Consider the following 24,056-nt stretch of genomic DNA (forward strand, 5'->3'; position numbering starts at 1 on the left):
GTGAATTTCTTGCATGGTGACTGAAGCTCACACGTCACCTTTACAACAGCCCATGTGACAACAACAGCTGGCAAGTTGCAACATGGAGGTAAAGTGTGTGGTTATGACTGTTGGGCTTCAAGAATCATAGAATAGTTAAGGTTGGAAAAGACCTCTATGAACACTGAGTCCAAGATGAAGGCTGCAAGGAAACATCAAAGATCATGATGTGAAGTGATTGTAATACTGATCTGGCCTTAGCTTCAAACCAGTTCTGGCCTCTGTGGCTACTCCAAAGCTTCAAGAGTCTGCTTGTGGTTTTCTGAAGGTTACCACTCACACCAGCATGAGTCTGTGCAAACCTGCACCTCTGTGCAGAGCAGAAAAGGGAATTCATGTCCTGCTGGTCTGTAACCCAGTCCTGCTGCTACACGCAAAGGATGCAATGAGCATGTCATCCAGACACATAAAGGGAACAAGAGGTCTGGCGACCACTTCCTGATGGTGAGAATGATGCTCCAGTTCTGCTGCTCTAAAAACCATATCTCTTTGCGGTGAACTTTTTAGACACTGTCAGCTAGAGAAGAAGATGAATACAGATAAGCAGACAGTGCCGTAAATTCCAACACATGCACCAAAAAAGGGCTAGATAACAGAAAGGCAGCAAGACAAAGACAAAAAAAGGAGTCTGCAGAAGAATATACATGAAAAATGAAAAAGAGGATGAAAATTAAAGAATGATGTTATTATAGGTGTAATATAAAAGAACAAAAATTAAAAGGGAAATACTAAAGGCAGGAAAGGATGAAGCCATGAAGATTATTCTAGTCTGTGCCTTGCCAAACAGTATGTAATAAAAGTTGAAATTGTTCCCCCATGGTATTGTTGTGTTACCTATTTTAAACTAATTCCTCAACTCTTGGAAACCTGTGTAGGTCCATTAGCTTCACTACATGACAAATCACATGTTAGCTGAAGATCGGTCCTTTTCAGATAAATATGCCTTTTCTGGGAAATCAACAGCTTTTGCCAAAACCTCAATTTCAGTGAGATTTAACACAGCCTGAGAGCAAGCACAAATGGCTTGTACAGAGAATTACTTTTACTGAAATTCATTTTTTTCTCATTAAATGCCAATACTTAGCAAGTCTAGCAAGCTTATGATTCCATGTGAGACTTATATAAAATATATTAAACTTTGAATCTTGAGACTTTCAGTGTTCCTTTGAATACTACTATGCCACATGCTGTCTTGAATATGTTTTATTCATAATATTGGATTTTTGCAATCATATATAAGGTGAACACTTTGTTTTAGACCATTTTAGGTGACTAAGGTAATAACCTATACTTCTGTTTGTTCGAGGGGGGATTTTTAGTCTGTAAACTTTAGAAAAATATATTCTTCTATGTGCTTCTTTCTTAATTGAGATGATTTTTAGATAGCATGCAGGCTCTCCGTAAGTTGGAACATTTGAAAGCAAATAGAATGTTAATGCAATGTTTAAAGTACAGCTCAAGATTTGAGTTTTTAAGATGTCCTACTCTTTAATTGTATAGTCTGATTAAGACAGACCTCTGGTACACAGTCTCCCTTAAGTATCTCCCTTGCATATATATGTTGACTTTATGACTTCTGCTTGTTATACACCAGCCATTCAGTCCCATCTTAGATTGTAGTCACATGAAAATCATTTACATTCACCTGCTGGCTATGTAAAATAAACAGCTGGCATAGCTTTGTACAAAGCAGTACTGGCTTTCACAACTGCCTAAGAAGCCATTGTATTTAATTTAGTTTTGAAAATATTTTCTGTTTTGGAATGGGATTAATAGAATTAATATGACTCCTTTGCTCTACTGAGAAGCATAAAAGCAGTTGCAAAACTTCTGGCAGACGTTTCAAAAGTGAGCTGCAAGGAGCTGAAAACCAATGTGCTCAAAACCCACCTATTTCTGTTCTGCTTTTCCTTTTTCAGTGGTGACTCTATATATGGACAGTGTAGCAAAGTCTACCATTTCCAGTATGCAACCTAACTAACTTTTCCCATTGGCCCAAGCATCATTACAGCTGACAGCTGAGAGAGATCACCTGCATTTCCGTAAGCAGATCGATCAATTCAACATTTGTGGCAGCTCAGAGGTGCCCTGGCTCCTGCCGTCTGGACTAGCTTGACTTGGCTTGACTTGCCCTGCTCACCTCACCTTCCCAGAAGGCAACGACACTCTCTGAGCCAACAGGCAATCAATCAGTCTCCCACTTCCTCCTCATTCTGCTGCTAGCCAGAGGGCTCGAGGTGAGCACAAGAGGTGGGCAGCCTGGGCAGGCTGGGCTGCCACCGCCGTACCAGCCTCACGCCAAATACACAGAGGGAGCCCCCAACTCCGAAATTTCTGCTCTAAAATGCAGATGGAACTGCAGTACTGCACTGCTACTCCACCCAAGTAAACTTTTGCTTAGGGTATAATTGTGACATTTGGTTAGGGAGCTTCTGACAGCACACACTGCCCGGCTCACCACGAGCCAGGCTGCCCGGAGCCACACCGTACCAGCTCTGGGCTGAGCACTGGGCTTTGGTGGCCGATCAGACCGGGGGCCTGATCCCAGTTCTGGTAATCTAAATCCCATATAACTCCTTTAATACCCGAGGAGGTCCTGCAGAATTAGGCTCCTGTAAATCAGATCACAATGTGCACCTAGGATTTTAAAGTGCATTACAAGGAACTAATTACTTAACACGGCAATGTAACAATCACACTTAGTGAGACAGCAGTGGATTTTAATATAATATATTAAATTTTTAGAAAATTAAATAAAATAATATTTTATTGTAGCACTAAATCCAAGTAAAAAGTAATTTTGGGGGAGCTGAGAGCAAAATCCGCAGAATGAAACAAGAGTCATTTCACAAGAAAAAAATGGAGAGGGGAATAACATTAAAATCTCTCTGGTATCTACCAAATTTTTTTTTTTCAAACAAGGAGTAATAACCTATATTACATTCTGTGTGCAAAAAATTGTACAAAATCTGAACGACTGGAGTGAACAGACTTGTAGGCACCTTGCAGGGAGCAGGAAATGTTGCATTGGGTGTAGAACTGAGGTTACCAAACGAGATCAAAGGTTAATTTACAGGAAACTTGATACAGTTACTCACTTGTTGATCCTGCAGTTTAACTCCAACTACCCTGAAGGTGTTCGTGGCCGTGTTGTGGTATATGTTGATTCTGCTGAATCCCTGCTGTCCAGGTTTGATTGGCACCCATTTCTTACTGGTATCGTCATAGACCATAACTGAAGCTCGGGCTTGGCAAATACTCTGTTCACTGGAGAGCGAAAACAACAAAAACAAGAAAAAAGGCAGTGAATTTGCTGCTTCTTACCGCAAACTTGTAAAGGAGAAGAAACCAAGAGAAACTATCAGAACTGCTTACAACATATGTTTTATAAGAGATCTGCGAATCCTTTGACTGTGATCTGTTAAATTAAAGCTGACATGTATGTGTTCATAGACTTAAAAAGCCTCTTATATGCTGCTGTTTTGAACTGATAATCTATTTTATATAAAACATTAAGCCCTGAGACAGAACCTGCATCACATAAATGTTATGAAAACTGTCCAACAGTATGAATGCTCCATTTATTTTATGTACCTATTGGCAAGTGAAGCCTTTCACATTTGCATGAAAACCTACCAATATTTTACAGCTTCCTGACAAAACAAATGTGACATCCACAGCTGAGTTATACATTTAAAACTGGAAGCAAGTAGACCTTGAACCAGAAGCCATGTTAGGTAAACTGGAGAAATCAATTAAGTTAATCCATCTGATGCCTAATACCCAGACCTGCTGACGCACTTAGAGGTCCCAGAATACACGGTGCAAAACACACAAGAACTCTTTTTTCCTTCATCCTAGTAGCAAAGAAAGTGGGAAACAGGAATCCATGAATGTATGCATTCCAGCATTAAAGCACCTACACTTTGTATAGCATTAATAACTATTTTTCTCCTTTAGATTCACAGAAATTCCTTAGTTCTTTACCTCTTACTTGCATATCCTGACTAACATACTGGAATGGTAATAAAACACACCCATCATGAGCAAGAAATGCCACTGGCAAATGATGCTGTTGAGGTGACATGTCAACATAGATCAGGATTTCAATTCTCTTGACTTCCCAGTCACTTTTCTTACACCAGAGGAAATAAGAGTTCCTAATATGAAGAAAAAAAACGAATCCTGCAAATTTTGAAGATGTAAGATCTTTAATGTAACAGGGATATTCAAAAAGCAAATAGACCTAAGATGTTAGACTTAAATGAAACTATGCAGGATATATGCCCTGCAAAAATTTTAAGTTCACAAATGTCCTCTTAACTTTAGATCTATATATATATGTGTGTGTATATATATATATATACATATACACACACATACCTCCCTTCCTGAGCCCAAGCTGTATTAAATAATTTTCCACAATGCAATATCAAGCGCTAATCCTCTTTGCACACAAATCTTTTTTTCCTCCCTTCTTTGTTTGCTTTTACCTCCCTAGCATACACACACAAATACATGAGAAGCTCCTGGGTGATGTTAAACCATATTGCTGCACTGCCACCACGCCAAATTACACCACTTGTAAATCATACCAACTGCTGCACACCCAAAGCCACCTGACCCCATCACTGTCATCATTTTAATGAAAGGGAGTACGTTACTGCAAGTATTAAGAGGATCTGGGTAGATTACAGCAGCAGTTTTCGATCTTTTCTGATTTGTGGGTCTCAAAAAGATTTCCAAGGTAGATGCATCCCCCATGGTACACTAAAGCCTACTGACTCTGGCTTGTTTTATCAGTCACTTCACACAGCCTCCAGGTAGCCCACAGACGTCCTCCAGGCTGCGGGTAAGAGCCTGAAAACTCCTCACAGGATTTACAGAGAGAGTAAGGACACTGGCAGACATCTCCATAAAGAACAATGTAAGAAAATTCAGGATAAACTGTATTTTTATTATGTAGCATGGAAACAGCTAAATTCTGTTATTGGAGCAATATATTCAGATCAGAAAGACTAAACATTATTTTATCTATATTCTTCTTCAGAATTTATAAAATTCAGCTCATCCACCAGTTGCTGTTGCTTTGTTACGAGAGATACCTGGAGAACAGCTGTGCCTCTGCTGATTTACTTACCCAGCAAATACCTCTCTCTCCTTTTTTTTTTAAGGTAAGCTAATGTCTTGTGGCAGCTCCTCCATATCTGACACTAGCAGCTGAGGGATTTGAGCTCACTCCAGCCTGCCTAATCCTCCAGCTGGTGCAAGAGCCACAGCTTGGCAGCAGTGGCAGCATTGCCTGCATCCTCCAGACCTGCCTGGGGATGCCCAGTCTGTCTTGGATTCACAGATGGGGAGAATGGGAGAGAACTATACCAGCAAAAAGGCAGGTACGCTGGATTAGCTTTGCCATGTGGAAGTAGAATGGCCAAAAATAATCCTCAGTGCAGTCGTGTGGCTGAATGGTGACCACCTGTCTGTGCTACGAGGTTCCATCTTCAGCTCCAGAGGTGAGGGGATCATCAGCTGCCTAGGGCACAGTAAGCCCCTGCCCAGTGAGCCCGTGGGATCCCAGAAAACATTATCTCTGGGAGAGTCACACTTGGCCAATGTGACACCATGTTCTTCCCCTCAAGCCTCGCCAGTCACTACAAGCCTCACTGTACATTAAAGTAAGCAAGAGCACATCAGTGGTTTCAATCAGAGCAAGCCTTGGACCCAATGTTGTCTGCATTTCAGGTGAATTTTGGAACCCACAATTATCATTAGCTTCTTAATTAGTCAAAATTAATTAAATTATCCTTCCATACAACAACAAGAATACACCTAACCATACAGACACCAGGGCCTTAACATGGCATTACTCATAATGCCATATCCAGGTTCCAGTAGATATGGCCACTTTGCCTTCAGCCTTTGCTGTCACTAAAATCGACAGCATACAACCTGCTACTGCCCCGTGACTGAAACACAGATATAGACCTCAGGAGCAATATTTAATGCATGATGACCAATTGTTACTGTAACATAAAGCAACAACACATTGAGCTCAATCCCTGCTCTCCTGCAGTCAATGGAAGTTTTTCATCATTCATTTAAATGGAAACAGGATTAAGCCTGTTATCTGGCCTCCAGTGAAATAACAGAAAGGAACATAAAACAAGTACAGCACAAGGGGAATCCATTCTTACAAACCACTTCATCAATTTTTCAACACCCAAAATGCTCCCAGGGACCCATTGCTAGATTGCTGTCTCACCCTAAATGGAAGATGTAACTCTTTATCCTGAAGATTTTTACTCTCCTACACATAAAAGGCACAACTGTCCCACTGCTACTTTAAGAGACTTCCCTGAAAACAGCTCCGAAAATGTTGCTCATAGAAAGGTCAGTGAGAATCTCTGTATTACTCTCTGTGGAGTACATTATTTTAAACGTAAATCAAGCATCAGTAGTTTCACAAAGGTCCAGCAAAAGTTTTGGTTATTTATTATTTATTTGGTTATACTTATGTCAACTACACATGACAGGTAACAAATATGGGTCTTAGTTGCACAGTTGTGCATAGTCACTTTCCTCCTCCATGAGAAGAGTTTGTTAGATATTAGCATTTATACACAAAATTATGATTGGAGACTTCTAGAACTTGCTTTATTTTCCTAATACACAAAAGTTACTGAAAAATGGGTATATGTTGGAGGTCCATTAAATTTCACATACCACATCAAATATTACTAACTCCCCTACTGATTTTTTATTTTACATTAACATGCAGTCAGACTCATCCACCTGAGTTCCCACCAAAGGAAATGATGTATAAAAAATATAAAAATTGAAACATAGGTCTTGATTACAAAATCATTCAGATTTGCTCTTAACATCTACTCCAACTCTGAGGTAGATTTAAGATATCTTATTTAAATGTGGAGGGGAAGGGGTTCTTCCTCGAGATCCAAATATTCACCCTTATTTATTCTGAAAGCATTTTCTCTCAGTGCTTTACATCTGTGGGATGGCAAACATCTGCACCAGTACCACTTGTTTGCCTGAAGTTAAAGCAAATCTGCTTAACTTCCCATCTGACAGAAGCAGGCTGCACTGGGAAATCCTTCATTCACAGCGGGTACCTAAAATCCAGTGTTTGCTGTTGAGATTTACAGAATATTGTTTCAATATTACAAACCTATAAATTAAAAAAAAATGTTTGCAGATTATACAATTTGTTTCATTCTGTGTAACCCATTTTCACCCACTCTCTTCCATCTCTTGTGTTTAGGGTTCATCTTCAAAAATTAGCAGATTGGCTAATTTGGAGTTAGCCCTTCTTGAAAGGGTCAGCGTTGACCCTTTTTGCCCAACCCTGGTGCGTGTGGGCAGCCAAGCACACACATGGGCTGGCCCCACAGATTTGCTGTATCCTCCTTGCTTTGGTGTCAGCAGCACTGCCAGCCCTAAATGAGTCAAACTCAAGGTACCAGATAAGGTACTACTGTATTTGGGGAGAACAGTCAAGGAGTAGCAATGAGGCTGCACTTCGAGGCAGTGCTGCAGAGGAGGTGCTTTCATCCTGAAATAACACTTCTCTCTTCTTCCATCTGTGCAGAACTTGAAAAAACGCAGCCCTTTCTTCCTGGCTTTTAGTAAATTTATGATTACCAAGAACTATAGCCAAAAAAGAGCCACAAAGGAGTACAGGAAAGATAACACAGGGAATCTTTGGGAAAATATCTGGGTTTTTTTGTGAATTATCACACGAGACTTAGTGCCATGGCTTGACATTACCTGGTTGACTACAAATGATTAAGTAGCAGGAAGAAATATAGGGGTGGGGGGGAAACAAATGACAGAAGTTTCTATGGAGGTTGGTAATGGAGGAGCCATGGATCAGAGAAAAGTCCTCCTGCTTCACTCTGCCTAGACCAGTGGGTTATCCAAACATACGAGCTAAAATCTCAGGTCAGAACCACAAAAAACCTGTTATAGAGAATAAACAGGAAAAAGAGAGCAAACCATAATGTTTGGAGGCAAGTCTTTGGTTCTGAAAGGTATCTAAGACTTTTCTCTCTTGTCCCTGACTGGGAAAAAGACAAGTGGCCAAGCTGCAATGTGCTCCTTCACTGACCTGTTTTCTCTACTTACAAGGTTATCTTCTTATGAACAAAACTTTTGCAGAGTATGGTATTGAGGCACTGAGCCCAGCTCTGACCAGCTGGCTTGTGCAGAGCCTGCCATGGACCAGGGTTATCCCAGCCCAACCCTGGACCCCTTGTCCAGCACCAACCTACCCAGAGGTCACCTCTCCAGGGATAACGGGAGAGGTTTACAATACTTTCTCCTAGAGCCAGGACAACGTCATACAGCTTTTGGAGGGTCACCAAATCATGCTCACAAAAGGTGTAACAAATATCCACAGCCAGCTAACTTCAGGATGAAACACCTAATTGTGTGGGCTCTACTCCAGCATGCCAGGTGGATCTGGACACTTCCACTATCCTTCATATTTACAGATGCAACTGTGTCCTTGGGGCAGAAGCTCTCTTAGCACAAACTGTGAAAGCTCCCCGACAGAAATCAAGCTCTCATGCTTTGAATCTATTACGGATCTACTTTGTTTCAAGCTGCTTATTATTCTCTCACCTTCAAACAACTCTTTTCTGGCATTCATAGGAAATGCAAACAGCTATTTTCACAAACATTTTTCATTTCCATCTCCCATACATTTGCCCCATGACCTTTAAAAGATTAATAATTAAAAATTATGTTGGACTGATTTAATAATTCTTATTGGTGTGAGAAATTGTTAATATTACTTAGCCCCAGGTTTGTCCTACTTGAGAACAAAACCTCAGCACATAGAATGTGTGAGATAACGCACAAGCCATTTAACACATCTCACTCTATTGTCCACTGAGGTTGCCACAGAAAGTCACACTTGTGTGGTTAAACGTGACATGCAAGAAATTGCTGATGCTGATTTAAGAAGCTGACAGAATATTCTCCATATCAGCTTGAACAGCTAATGTAAGTTCAAAATCCTGCATATGGAGATGTGTGATCTGTGCAGTACACCTCAAAATTACTAAGCTACAATTCATGTTCCTGCAGTATCTTAAAGCTGTTTTCACTATAACAAATAAAATAATGACTGGGAGGTAGGGTAAGTGTTTAAGTAGTAATCTGAAACAGGTGGACATTTCTCTCCGACCACTGGATTTAGAGAACAAAAAAGCCTGAAACACTCTCTGAACACAAGGCAGTCGGGTCATTCTGGCCATGCAGACTGTATCTGAGATCTGAACTCATTACAGATAAAGTTGCTGCAGTGCAGTGGCTCTCCAGCCTTCCCACCAGAGGTTCACTGCCAGCTTTGCTTATGACCACATTTCTCATTGGAAGCCTTATTTCTCCCTGTGACACCTTCTGGGACTTCCTTTTCAAAGTCTACTTCCCTCTGCAACCAAACTTGCAGCACAGCTGGTGTCACCATCGTACACCCTCCTTCCTCCCAGAGCACTGAAGAACTTCCTCAGCAATGCAGCAAGACCTCATAGAGAAAATACAGTATTTAGCCACTTGATCACACAAGAACAGCTCCACAAGGACTTTACATCCAGATAGGAGCTTTTAATCCTCAGTGACATGCAGATGCTTGAATATGTTATAGCAGATATTTAGAATAATAGCAGTCACACTTTCATATATAATATGCAGGTGCCACAATGACTATGTACATTTCCTGGCATCCCTTGAAAAACCAACCCATGCACCCAGTGGTCAGAAGTTCTCAATTTGCATTCACTCCTGGTTGCCTACTTGTGCAGAGACCTACACAACAATGCTGCCCTTGCCCCAGTCAGCCTGCAGTCCAGTTCCCGGAGGAGCTGCTATTTTTTGGTCTCCTGCTCAGCTTGCCTGTTCACATTGAAGATCTGCCTTTGGTGCTGGGGTTTGGCTGCACTGCCAGTGGGAGATGAGCCTTTTGCAATGAGCATTTGCTGCAGGTGCCTGGCCATCACCTTTCTCCACTGTTAAACTCCAGCATCTAAAGAGTTTAATATTAAATAATTAGAAGAAAATAGTAAAAATACGAAGCTCCCTTCAGAAGCAGCTCTCAAAAAGACTGACGCTGTTAAAAAAAGTCATGACATACCTGCAAGACAAATACCTTATTTTATAGAGCAGTAAATGGAAATACTGATAACCTACAATGTTATCAAGAGTAAGATGAACACCAGTTCACCTCCACAAGAAAAAGGATCAAGAATTACTCTTCTTTCTGCTAGGAATAAGACATTAATTTTGAATTCTCCCTTATTACGCAGGCATACCCAGTGGGAATTGATTGACATGTCCAGTATCTGTTGCAGACAGGTCAGCTGGAAACCAGAGTTTATGAGGCATCCAGGTCTCACACTAAGCCAGAACTTTGGCAGATGAGTTGCTAAATTTGGGAACACGCACGCAATCCTGGCATGACCAGAGAAACTTGCATAACCTTCTGTCACCCCTCAGTGCTCTCGAGCACGGGAGAAGTGAGTAGAAATACAAAAAATAAATACAGTATGCAAAACGTTAAAGCAGCAGAACAGATGTTCCACCTGGGCCTGACTGTCAGTCCAGAACAACTCAGTCCTCAGCACTGCCGGCGAAAGTCCGTGGAGAGCCCTGACCCCTCGGTGTCCACCGCGACACTGAAATAGCACATCTGCCAATCAGTGGAGATTTGGGGCCAGCAGAGCAGCTACAGATTGATGCCCTTGTAAGCTGGCACATCTGCTTAGTTTATGCTGCTGAGATTTTCAAACTATGTGGTGTTTTTAATTTTAACCCATCACTCTTCTGGCAGGTTTTGCAAACTGAAGCATAAGAATTCAAATGACTATAAGGGGAACTTCAGTCACCAGTATCTCAACTCAGCATCTTAAAACATGCTTAAAGAGATCTGCTTTGCAAAAGGTACTTCACAGAGGAAGTGGTGTGATTAAGAGAAGTGCCACTACTGCTGGGCAGCCAGACTCCCAGAGCCATGTCATGATCTGGGAACCTTTCCCTTCCAATTTCCAACAAGGCAGTGTCACTGCTGTCTCCTAATGGAGAAACTCTACTAATGCTTTGATTCACACAGCATTTCTTTCTGCAGTGAAGTGTGGTTCACTTTCAGATTTTGCATACCACCTTGAAGGTATATTTTGGGAGTTCCTAAAAATAAACACCAAGTAAATGTTTAGAAGTTCTTCCTAAAAATTAGTCAAGTAAATGTCCTGGAGAAACACTATGAACTCAATTAATCAAAAACAATAAAAAAGCAACCTGACTGGATCAGGTTGCTATTAATACATACTATTTCTCTTTACCCTTAAATGACAGAAATAAAAACGAGAAGTAACTAATTTGGTAAAATACACATTATGCAAAACCTGAAACTGGACTGTCAAGTGAAAATACATGGCTGAAAGCTCTCACTCATGGGCTTTGAAAAGGCTTTGAAAGATCATAATCATAACTAATGACCAGGAGAGGCAGACTCGTAAATAGACAAAATCAGCATAAAGGTCTTTCATTAAAGCTGGCATCGCTTTGCCTTGGTTTCCCTTCAATCCCAGAAGAAATGCAAATAAACCTGTGACAACTCCCCTGGAGCTGATGGAGGCAGACCAGGAATGAAGGACGCTCGCTTCAAGTCAGCTTCTCCCTCACTGCCAGGGGATGCATATTAATGTAGCATTGCCATAAAAACTTAATTACCATTTTATACAATTATAAATTATTCTACAAGGCTATAACCAAAACACAGACCTTCTACGTTTATCACAATATGTGCTCTCCTTCCCATCCAGTCACATTAACTCTGGTCAACAAATTCCCTGCCAGTGTGCATGGTCCCCAGATACTTACGTGCCTGCCATCGAGGGGGACCTGGTCAGGCAATCCCACAGGAGTACACACTTAAATCCGGCACGTGTGCCTAAATCCAAGCAGTCTATTTCACCTGAGCAGAAGACAAATTTGGCAGGGAGACAAACCAGGAGTCTCTATGAAGGCTTATAACCAAAACAGGAAAGGGAAGCACTATTGAGAGAGCAGAAGGGCAGGAAGTAACACTTATACAAGAAGGGGCGGGGAAGGGACTTTAAAGAAGAAATGTATTATTTCTTATAACTGCTTTATTGAACAAAAGTACAAACAATATAGATTAAGATTAGATGCGCCACCGTTGCCTCATTGGAGGCACAGATATTAAAAACTTTTTGCTTATTTTCTCAAGGAACAGGTTCGCTGTCCAGGCAAAAGCAAAAGCAAACAAAGCTCAGACCCAGAGAAAAATTGCTGTTATTCATTTATGGCATGGATGTTTACACAGTGCAGAACCAAACCCAGAGGCCCCAGTGGTATCAAGGGCCCCATTCCACCTTGTAGCCAACCTGGGATCCTGGTGGCTGGCTGGGGTCCAGCTCCAGCCCAAAACTTTTAACTGGCACAGCATGGTGCAAAATTTTGTATTTCTCACCTACTTTGATACCTTTTGCCCATCTGCCAAACTTGACATGGAGTAGAGGCAAGCAGACACCAGATAACTTCCCAAAGCACCCCACAAACTGCAGAGCTGCTCAGCTCTTGAAGAACTGCTGGAAACACAGCAAGAACCCATGATTTTACCACGGAGGCACACAGGTTTTCTCTTGGAGTCAGCACCAGATGCTCTGAAGTCTCCACTAATGAGCGCAAAACCTGCAGAGCCCTGAGGAGAAGACCAGACCTCAGGAGACCGCACAATTCCTGACATCCTTGCAGTGGTTGCAGAGTGCAACATACACTTGAATAGCCTCAGATCCCTGTTTAATACATCAAGAAGACAGGAGTGTAAGAAATAGGCTGAATTTGGCAAGGCACGCCAGATACATAAACCCTTCAGCGCAGTTTCTGCTGGGGAGCAAGGGCTGCAAACACTGCTCCATCTGAGCAGAGGAGCAGAGTGTTTTTCACCTTCACTGGTTTTCCTGTTACAAGAGGTTACTTTCATGGTTCAACTGAAAGACCTACAGAAACTGTTGGTGAAATGGCACCTAGTAAAAACATGGGTGTGAAAATCTGGTTGCTCTCATGATTGGCAGTGCATGGCCCATTCAGATGTAGCGTCTGGTTCCTCTGCAGAAACTCTCTGTATGACTGAAGAGTTTCATTTTTCAACTGATGGGGAAGTTTAAAATCAACATGAAATAAAGTTCTTACTGACATTCGAGCACATATTTTTCTGCTGTGATTTTTTGCTCTATTTTTTTTCTGTTTAATAAAGCATTTTATTATCATATTCCTAGGATTTCTATTTGGCTGCATTTTCCTGACACTACACCTTTCTGCTTTGAGATCTGTGTGCATTTTGGGCACTACCTTGTTTTACTCAAAAAATCCTGCTTTTCATGAATTTAAAATCTGACATCATTTGGAGTCAAGTGGCATTTTCTCTGTAGAGCCCACACACTGCTTAGGCTATTATTGTAGAGTTTGTCAGTGCAAACAGTACTTTACTGCATGTATTAGAAAAGGACATAACCTGAAAAACGCATCTCCAAATAAGTATGGACACAAATCACTAATTGCCCAGATCAGCCACACTGTCTCCACTGTTCTATACAGAAGGATACAGGAAGATGGACTAAGCAAAGACCTGAGGAGCCTTTTTATTTCTCTGATGTCTTGTGTCTGAGATAGATACGGTCACTGATTTGGGGGGAAGGAGACAGCACTTAGTAGTCAGAATAGTCTTCCTGCTGAACCAAGCGGATATGATTCTCCTTACTCACAAACATCAGCTACAATAATATCAGCTAGAAAAGTCTAGTTTTAAAGATTTGTTTCTCCTGAACACAAACACCTTTGAGCACACCTGAAAACTCCCAGCCTCCCCCCAGCTCCTGCTAGCACCGTGCATGCCAAAAGTACAGCAAAGAGCACTACTGACACATCCAATGTCACCCTAGGAAATAGTGACAGTGAGTAGGACAAAGCCCAGCATTGCCTCTCCGTGCCCCTTTGATAAGCCAAATTAATTTCATTAAGCACTGCAGCATACATTCCAGCAGAAGTGCCTCTAATCACCTCTTTGCATTGCTAAAATGCCTCCATGGCCCTGGACTAGAAAGGGAGCACTTAGAAGGAAAAGACTCTGTGACAAATGACACGTAAGACCGAGTAGCTGACTTCTATCCAGTCCTCACAAAGGACCATATGCTGGATAAACAGATTATTTCAGCCATGTGTTGAGATCTGTGTGAGCAGATCAGGATTCCTAAACACAGAAGCGAAGCTTTAGTTGCAATTAAATGAATATTCCCATAGGTTTCTGAGTAGCACGTCTGCTGGCCATGTACTAGGCTTTCATGTTCCAAGGACACCCAAGTATTGTATTTGCTTTCTTTTGGAGAGTTTCATTACCAGATGAATTGTGATTTGTATAAGATAATAATGTCATATATTTTTCAATCCTTAGAGCTATAGGCTGAACCCAGAAAAGTGAGTGTCTCAGCCTCAAAATTACTCATCTCCAAACACAAAACCCAGACAATTTTTAAGAATGAAATGAAGCACTGTGGAATGTGTTGTGCATACTATTAAACCCCCCCCCCAATCATAATATAAAACTGTACCCACCTAAGAGTTATTTGAGTAGACACGATTAAACCACTTTTTTCATAATACGCATTTCACACCTTCCAAATAACTTTATACATTTATATCTGTTGGTTTTAATTCCGTTTCTCTCCAAAAGCATCATACTATATTGCACAAATTTCAAAATTTGCACATGGCAAGTCTTTCATTTACCGACCTCATGATTAAGAAATCTGAAAGTTCACACTGAAACTGTACACTCGAATTTCATAAACTACAACACGATTTCATGAATATATGCACAAATGCTATGCAACAGCATAAAAATATGCAGATATATATATTCAGATTTGTAAATCTAATTTCACAGCTGTTAATAGTCTTTTAATGTAAGACATTTCCTCATACACAGAGATTTGCAACTGTTAAACATGCTGATGAGACAAAAAAATTCCTTTTCCTCAGAAAGTTTAACCCTGTACATTAATATATGCTATTGCTCTCTCAAATCTCTTTTTTTCCATGCTCTCCACTCCTTTGAAAGGAGTAAGAGAGATACCAGAGAGGAGAGCAGAATATACTTATTTAGTATTAGAAGAGGTAAAAATGTGCAGTGAGGTATGGTTCCTACTGCCACTTTGACAGCAAAACAATTGTTCCTGTGCTGAAAATGAGAGTCTTCTTGAGACTATTACTTTAGAATGCAATCCCATCATGGTAAACTTCCAAGGAAGTTTACTCGTGGACTTAAGAGGGACAAGATTTAACATTGGTATAGATCCATTCAAGTAGTGATAAATAAACATATGGCAGAAAAAAAAAGTCTTTTAAAGGACCTGAGTTATGCAGAATTTGGGGAGCCCTATTTTTTTCCTTCCAGGAAGCCCCTGGCTGTGAATTCACGCAGTGCCCTTTGCTAAGACAATTTCATCTCTAACCCTCACTCCGCAGAGGGAACAGTCGGGACTCACCTGCTTTCAAGGGGATGGTTTTGGCTGATGCAAACAGCTTAGGTATTGCCTTAAGGAAATAACTGTATTGCAAAGAATTAACTCCATGGCTGCCTTCAATTTTCCTCTCTATAAACTGTGACGAGCAATGGGCAGTAAGCCCAGACCCCATGGTAAGCAGCATGGAACAAGTTATAGACCATATGGAGAGAAATAAACTGCCACTTCATACACAGGATATCTACAATGGTTTTTTGCTTGAGTCAGCTAATTGCACATCCGCAAATCAGCACATTTATAACAAATGGAGCATTATGATATCATGGGAAATCTATTTAATATGATCAAAGTCTGCTAGGAAAAGTCCCCCTGAAATTATGAAAATACTTAAGAGTCCTGAGTGCTGGGGACATTTTACAGTCCTTATTAAACAAACATTTTCATGTTGTTTCATGGCAGCCAGTGGCACCAAGGACTGTATCTTCTAAGCCTTCCTGCCAGCAATCTCACTGCAGCCACCAGCATTGGCATCTCCCTGCTGCAGACAGAAGGCACCTCTGTACCTATGGTTAGAACCAGCCACACCATCCACAGCTCCTCCAGCAGCAGGTAAAGATCAGTTACTGCTCCCACCAGTAGCCTCAGATGAGGTGTACTATCTCCTGTCTTTTCCAGAAGCTGAGAATTAGAGTGTTGTAAACCCTCTTCTGTACTGCAGATTTTAAGAGGTGTACTTAGCTTCTCCACATAACTTTCTTTTGATGTTAAAGCATAGCAATGCCCTTGATCTAAAGAGTCATTAGAAATGATCTGAGTGCCAATATAAACTTATTTGGGGTATCAGTTAAAAAGCATTCTCACATTTATGTCACCAAGCATATGCTGTCCTCCAACGTTGCTCCACAGCTGATGTGTTTTCACCTTCAGTTTGCATTTTTCCTTAGATTTTAGTAAACATTATGATGAGTGGTTTCAGCAGCTGTAGGCAGTGGGCATTTCTACTGCATACATTACTTTTTTTTGTAGCTCTTAACTTATGGGGTGGTCAAATAAATTTCTGGGGTTTGGATTTGAAACAAAAAATACTAACTTCACTATAGCCCCAAAGGGAAACCAGAAGCTTCTCACTCAAAGCTAGCCCTTGCTCATTTCTAGTACTAACCTTTGTTATTTAACGCTATCCATCATTAAGTAACGTAATTCAAAAATCATGTTTTACTGAACAAATAAGATACTTGTATCATGAGACACCTCTACATCATGTTGTGGGCACCATAACCAGTGGAAGTGTTTATATCATAAGCTTTTTAGAGGCACATGGGTGGGAGAGGTACAGCCTAGCAGGTGTGAAAATAAGGGGGGGGTTCTGATGTAAGGGATGCTGGAGTGAAGAAAACGCATGTAAACACAACTTAAGAGACTGGAGGGGAAGCAGCTGACCAAAAAATAACCAGAAATCACATTTAACTGTATTTTTATCACTTGCAGTTCTCTAAAGGCACATGCTTGTCTGATGTTCAGGTTGCCAGCCTGAGATCATTTGATATTAATTGGGGAAACACTTTTCAAGACAGCAATACCATCCCTTAGATGGTATTGCTGTGCAGGTTCTAGAAGGATGAGGACTAAGTTCACACCAAGATGAAGAATGCCTGGCCTTGTTTCTGACCTTGTTTCTGATATTTATGCTTCCTGGAATAGGATGGGTTGGAAATAATAGCTTACTTAAAGGCACAGGGAAACTTCAACTTGCAGAAGGATCCCTGAAGGTGGAATGGGTACAGCCAGCAGTTTGTCATGTCAACTCGCCACATCTTTCACTGCCATGTAACACACAGTAGTGCATAAACACAGGGGAGCTCTCTCCTGTGACAACAGTAATGCATCCGTGTTCCTTCCACATTTTTCACATCTTACAATAATCCCCTATAACATTTTACAGGATGCTGACATAGTTTTCCATGACTCAACATCTGCTCTATCCTTGTTGAAGTTGGTGGAAAGAGTCCCATTAGCAATTAGCCATTCTAGCTGCAGCAGAAACTTATCTTTTATATCATCTGTGTCATCAGTCAGGCAGTAAAACAAGGTAAATTATACTGGGCTATTGGAATCCCATCTTAAATCCAGTGTCTGCACTGATGGACAATGAATGTGGTCTTGGTATTTGCAGATATGCTTCATCTGGGAAGAATAACAAATCATTCTTGGGCACAAACAGGTTGCACAATTGAGTCACAGTATCTATGTATCTATTCAGATTAACTATCTCCATTCTGAACATGGCAGATCTGACTGTCTGTAGCTTTCCATCACGGAAAAGGTAATGCCCTTTTCAAAATGGGTATAAAACAGCACCAAATGTAAATAAACTGTACTCGAAAATCTGTATTAGAGGCTATTACATGTGGTAATCAGTGTGGGAGGATGTCCCCTGAATTTCACAGGAAGAATAATTTTCAGATTACTTTTGGTAAAAATAAACACAAGGAGAGCTAGAGAATGGAGATGTGCAATATGCAAATCCTTTGTCCAAAACTAGTGACAATACTTACTGAAAAAAAAAATTATCCTGGCAGCCCCTTCCATTCCCTCCTTCCCTCCTTCCCTTATTTCTTGGCAAAGATTTGTCCCCATTGCCTGGCAGATAAAAGCATTTTCTGAGCGCCAAAACTGAAACAGGATCCCTGAGCACATTTGTCCACCAGACTTGTTTGTGTGAAATGTTTGTCAAATAAAGCCAGAAGTATTCTTGCTTTACTGTGATTTTGTACCCTTTTTCTCCTAGCAACCTTCCTTATCTCTTCTAAAATTATTTTCTTGACTTTGTTATGTACCTTGTAACTTTCCCATCACCATGCAGAGACACCACAGAGTGCCACTTCTCGGGAGTTATGCATCTACTAAACACCTGCAGGTTGGCAGCAAATGGCTGGTCAAACCGACCATGTCCTGCCTTTACTTCACAAAGGACTCCAGATCAAATCAATCTCCTCTCCATCCACTTGGTGAGTCTCACAAAACAGTCATTTTCTTCCTCTGTCAAACTAGACTGACACTTCTGAATCTGCTGGTCAGCTACTGGGAAAGTGGTAGAGAGAAGTAAAAGGATGGGCAGACAGAAAGGTGAAGTAACTGCATAAACCTTATTTCCTTAGGAAAGCAAACTAAAGAGAGGTTGGTAGGGAAGGTCTCCCAAAGAATCATTGCTCATCTTCACCAGTGCCCTCACCAGCTTGTCCATCTGCAGCCGATGACCACCAAAGCCTCCACAATGGCATGCACAGTCCCCTTTCAAAATCAGTGTCAGGCTATTGCCAAACACAGTATCATTTTACTGCTGATGTTGATAAGTAATAGTATCCAGGACTAAACTTCTATTAAAAGCATGTTAGGCAGTACATTTTAGGCATTTTGGCTACATGTTTCCTGTTGCTGATTTCATTAAACCTTATGAAAGCAATTCCCTGTAACAACAAAACCTGAAGGTACAAAAATGCTGGAACTCAATCACAAAGGATGCATTGGGACCAGCACAAAGAATGATCATCATCAGCCTCACAGGTTACGTCACAGGTTGCCATGAAATTACTCGTGTCTACAACATGCACAATACATTCTGTGACAACTTTCACAAGTCAGAGTTGACAAAGGTTCTTCCACATTTATTGCAGATGAGCTAGAGTCACTAGAACAATGGTCTCCAAAGTGTTTTGACAACACACCCCATCAGAAAAACTTTCACGCACCTCAACATATATTTCCTTATAAATTATATACAAATACTACTGAAGTTTTAGTATCTTCTTCCTATACCTCAGTGGATTATGTCATACACACCTCACTTTGGAGACCACTGCACCCTAAGATGACAAATAATACAGATCCTTCTGAGCCGCAGAAGGAAGCAGGTCTAGGACTTTATGAAGCAGCATCCTTTATTTTTACTGAACCAGTGTCCAGCAGTGTGGAATGTATCATGACTGAAAAACCACTGAGAAAAAGAAAATGATCAAATATCTAAGGCAAGGAAATTTTCCAGAACTGTATACTAGAAATTTAAAGTCCCTCTGCCAATCTGGAAAGTTCTAATAGTTTAAAGGGGTATGAAATGAGTTTTCCTCAAGTTAATGTTGATTAAGAATAAGGAACCAAATCAACATTAAATAACCATGAGAAATAGAAGTCTCTAAAAAGAACTCTATAAATTCCTTTGATTTCAAATCTACACTTGGTAAGTAGCAGCAAACAGTCACACCTCATACAGGTTAAAGGTTTTTAGCATTCCTGTATTCCCCATCTCGCTCTCTCCTTCCCAGTGGGAATTACAGGCATTTTCCCAAAGTATAGCTTTCTAGTTGTCTGGCATTTTTTCAGTGCCTAAAACTTGGAGGACTTTTGTCAGCATCTCGGACAGACTTGTCAAAAGATAACCCTTCCACCCAAAGCTTAACATATTAGTTTAGCCCTCGAGCCATTACACTGACTAGAAGTGTTCAAGAGCCTCTGTGTCAAGACGTGCTCTTCATAACAGCACCCTGGTTTTACTGTAACAACACTAGAATATTTTAACCTGTTCTTTTGCATAACTGATACAACGCCTCAGAAAAAAGAATTAAAAAGACAACCAAAAATCACTTGCAAGTCAACAAATTACAGAAAGGACAGGTAAGAGAAAGGATACAGAGAATGGGGAAAGTTTCAGGCGGAACTCAGCTTGCCTTTCCTATTAATGGCTTTCTGATCATTCTACAGCTCCACCATCTCCCAAGACAACAAATTCAGGACTGAAGTGAGGTGGTGGAGGATTTCTAAGAAGGAGCAGCACACCACTCGCAGTGCATCTTTCTCTTGGTCAAAGTTAAGGCAGCCCAGTCTCCACAGTAATGCCAACAGCCACAGCCAGGTGGGATCGAAAGGCAAATTCCTCTTTCAAGTGCAGCAACCATTATTTCTCAGACCCAACAAGACTATGGAAATCAGTATCCAAAGTTCCATTATGATTAAATCGTTAATTAAAAAAACCAAACCCAACACAACACTTTTGAAAGATTTAATTGTCATAGCTTCAGATGTCTTGCCCTACATCCATGCTGGCTTCTCTCTACACCCTGAAGAGCTAACCAAAATCTAAACTGATACAGAACCCTTCAGTCAGCTCATGGCAAGATCTCTCACAGTGAACTTTATAATTGGTGTGTTATCAGCTGAGCAGCGTAACAGTGTTATTTGGTCTGCTGAAACCAACTCCCCGAACTGCAAACAGAATACAAACCAGGTAAAGCTCTCAATTGTCTCCTGGGCTGCACACTCAGTTTAGGCAGTTGCAGCTTAATGGATAAAAAACACTGACCTCTGAGAGCCTCAATCAAATCCAGCTTGTGTCCCCGTGAAGGGCACTGGAACTGGGTTAAGCAGCATAAGTTTCAAAGAACCATTTTCCTAACACCTGTCTCCATTTTTTGCCATAAACCTTTCCTCTTCAATATTTCTGCCTTCCTTGCCTGTCTCATCTCTTTCTGCTTAGGCTGACTGGCTTCTAAGATCCAAACAATAGTCCTTATTAATTTGATAACACAACCACAGCTGTAAATCAGACCATGGATTTGGGGAATGCTTTTCTGAAATACATGATGTGAAAACAAAACTTCCCCGCCTTACTCTGACAGTGCAGTAGCCTGCACAGGGACTGGTTTCCAACTTCCGGCTTGGCATTACACAGCTAGAGGACTCTATCATTTGCCTGCTTTTCCATCCCACCCCATCTTTTCTGGATACAGGAGTTTTGCTCTTCAAGACTCCTCCTGCCTGCCCCAGAATAAGAGAAAAGGGAAAACAGAATAAAGCAACAGGCATGAACTGGTGTGCCAGCACAGCCAGATGCCTCATTGCTCTCAGTCTCTCACTTCCACTGCCACTTAGAGTTGGGTTCACACCATTTTAAAAATGAGAATAAGAATAAAACATGCTGATACATCAGGTTTTCTATGTCTTGCTTTCTATGCAGGTTCCCTTGGTCTGTGCCATGCCTGAGGCAGCTACTGCTAGCCCTTAGATGTATGGTGCTGTGCTCAGTGCTGCCATGCTCAGTGCCCAGCTCTGATTTTGGAGTCTCAAGGCACTGCAGTTTTTAATAGAAAACAGGCAGAATACTTCTCACTCAGAAGCACACACATTCACACTCAGCAAACTGGTCCTGGGACCCACCTACATCAGTACCACACTTGCTTTGCTAGCTGGTGCTGAGTCAACTAAAAAAACCTTTGGATGAGCATAAGGTTCAGAAAAGACAGGGGTTTGTTGCAAATTCCATTTTACTGGTGCTATTCCACTCTATTCTACCAGTATCCTTTTAAGACAGGTTTTGGGGCTCAGTCTTTTCAAACTTAGCATCAGCCTGGGGCGATCTCAGTCACATATCAAAAATGAGACTCATGCTTTAAATGTATCTGTGCTTGTCTTAGACCAGAGACGTTATGCAACATGGAGCTCAGTGGATCGAGTCTCTTTGCCCTGAGCAGCAGAAACCATGGACAGAGCTCTCTCTACACAGGCAGGTGGAAATGGTGTGGTAACTTTGCTATGGCAACTCTTGCAACTCCAAAGAGGGGAGGCAGACCATGGTTTTATCAAGAGGAATTAAGAGCGCCTTCTTAATTTAGTTGGTTGCTTAAACCCACAAAAGGAAAAGGGAGTATGATGGAAACCCTTGGAGGTCTCTGGTAAGTGAGTCTTCTCTGCCAGGATGGAAGCTTTCTGAAACCAAAGTATGCGGGCATAAGTCCCTATGTACAGCCATGACATCAAAGAGCCAGGAAGCAGAGGGCTGGCTGAATGGCTGGAGAGAATGATAGGGGGTTTGTAGAATTACATTTTCCTTCGCTTTTTCAGCTGTACATTTTATAAACATTTGCAATTCTATCATCCACTTCAGCTGTTACAAATAAGTACCGTCACTTACATTTTGACATAACCCAGCTTGAGATAAGGTTTGTTTCCAGGTGCCAAACTAATATTACGGTGTTCCTCAAGCAAAATTATAACTCTGTTTATAACTGTGAAGCTTTAATGAGCACCCAGCTCATTATAATAAAGCTTAACACAGTGTGCAATGAAGTGTGCCTTTAGAGACACTGCGTGGAGAGGTGCATGAGAGCCAGCACTGCAGGGCGAGGAGAGAGGAATGCCTCCTGCTGAGCAGTGTTGCTAGCAGATAACCAGGTGGGTAACACGGTATCTTCAGCCTGAGCTGCAGAGACTCACGTTTCCAAAACAGCAGATCTCCCCAGCTCATTTCTAAAGGTACTGGCCAACTTGGTAGCCATTTGTGACCCTCTCTGTGCCTCCTCTGTTCAAAAGTACAGAGAGCATCATTTGACCACGAGCCAGGATAGCCCACAGGACGTACTTGTACTAAGTCATATGAGCTAAACTATTATGTAAACTAAGAAACCGGTATATTTATGCATGATTTCCATATTAGACTTGTTTTACACACAAACAACAGTCAAAATTATTTCATCCTTCTCAATTGCAATGTTATGGTGCACATATGAGGACATTCTTATTCTGAAACAGAAAAGAGTATTTCGAAATAGTATGCCTTCGTCTCTCAATTTATATCCAATAAGCAGTGGAAAACCTAATTGAAAGTCATAAATTGATAGGTATGTCCTGCAGTAATGAAAACAAATTAAGGACAATTCTGTTACTTCAGTTTCATTTGTTTTTTTAAGGGTAAGACTGGTATTTCTAAATATACTTCAGGTACCACTCTAAAATCCAAGGGAGACTTGGCACCCAATATCCTCCATCTGAGCTTCTTTATTGGAGCAGTGTTTATGTTGGATGTGTGTTGGATGGTTTAATTCCAGCCTACTGAAGAGCAGCCTCCAGGTCATAGATCTGCTGCAGCTAATTTGGCAGAAGCAGCACTGTCTCTTCAGAGAAGGGCAACATAAATCTGCGAATACAGTTTCTGTCTGGGATAATAAACAGCTTTAATTTTCTGTAGAATGACAGTCACTGAGCAAATGTAAAAAACCAAACCAAACCAAACAAAAAAACCCACCAAAGAGCCATGGTAGCAAAGCAGAGATCCTCCAACACACAGAAAACCTCCAGAACTTCAACTTCCCTGAGGTAGCATGTCAGTGCTGTGCTGGGGGGCACAGCAGAAAGAGAGAAGACACTTTTTTCACTGCAGCACTGAAAGCACTTTCAGCCATTTCAGATTTCCACCTACCAATTCAATATGACAAGCTTTCCCCCCACAAGTTAAAAGCATGTTTCAGCACCTTGCAGGGGTGTTCAGGAGGTGGTTTCCTTTCCGAGGTAATCCTGGGAGAGGCAGAGCATTTGAGCAGTGCTTTGGGCAATCAGCTGAGGGAAGGCAGCAGGCAGACCCCTCCACACCATCCTCATGTGGAGCAGGCAGCATATCCCAACCCACAC

At 41.3% G+C, this 24,056-nt stretch overlaps 1 protein-coding gene across 6 annotated transcripts in view; it reads right to left on the minus strand.

Annotated features, from left to right (window-relative positions):
* The window catches only part of EVL (Enah/Vasp-like), a 127,614-nt gene that overhangs the window by 67,544 nt on the left and 36,014 nt on the right, over positions 1–24,056 (minus strand). For 5 of the 6 annotated variants that reach the window (XM_027730852.2, XM_027730855.2, XM_027730854.2 and 2 more), the window contains exon 2: positions 3,138–3,306. In XM_027730852.2, coding sequence (XP_027586653.1) covers positions 3,138–3,272 — 135 coding nt within the window. In that variant the 5' untranslated portion in view covers positions 3,273–3,306. Of the gene's footprint in view, positions 1–3,137; positions 3,307–11,937; positions 11,964–24,056 lie in introns of those variants that run through there. The other variant, XM_027730851.2, reaches the window with a different exon arrangement.

This window comes from Pipra filicauda, unplaced genomic scaffold, assembly GCF_003945595.2.
Source record: "Pipra filicauda isolate LSUMZ 115617 unplaced genomic scaffold, ASM394559v2 scaffold212_size3012638_pilon, whole genome shotgun sequence".
NCBI classification, from domain to species: Eukaryota; Metazoa; Chordata; class Aves; order Passeriformes; family Pipridae; genus Pipra; species Pipra filicauda.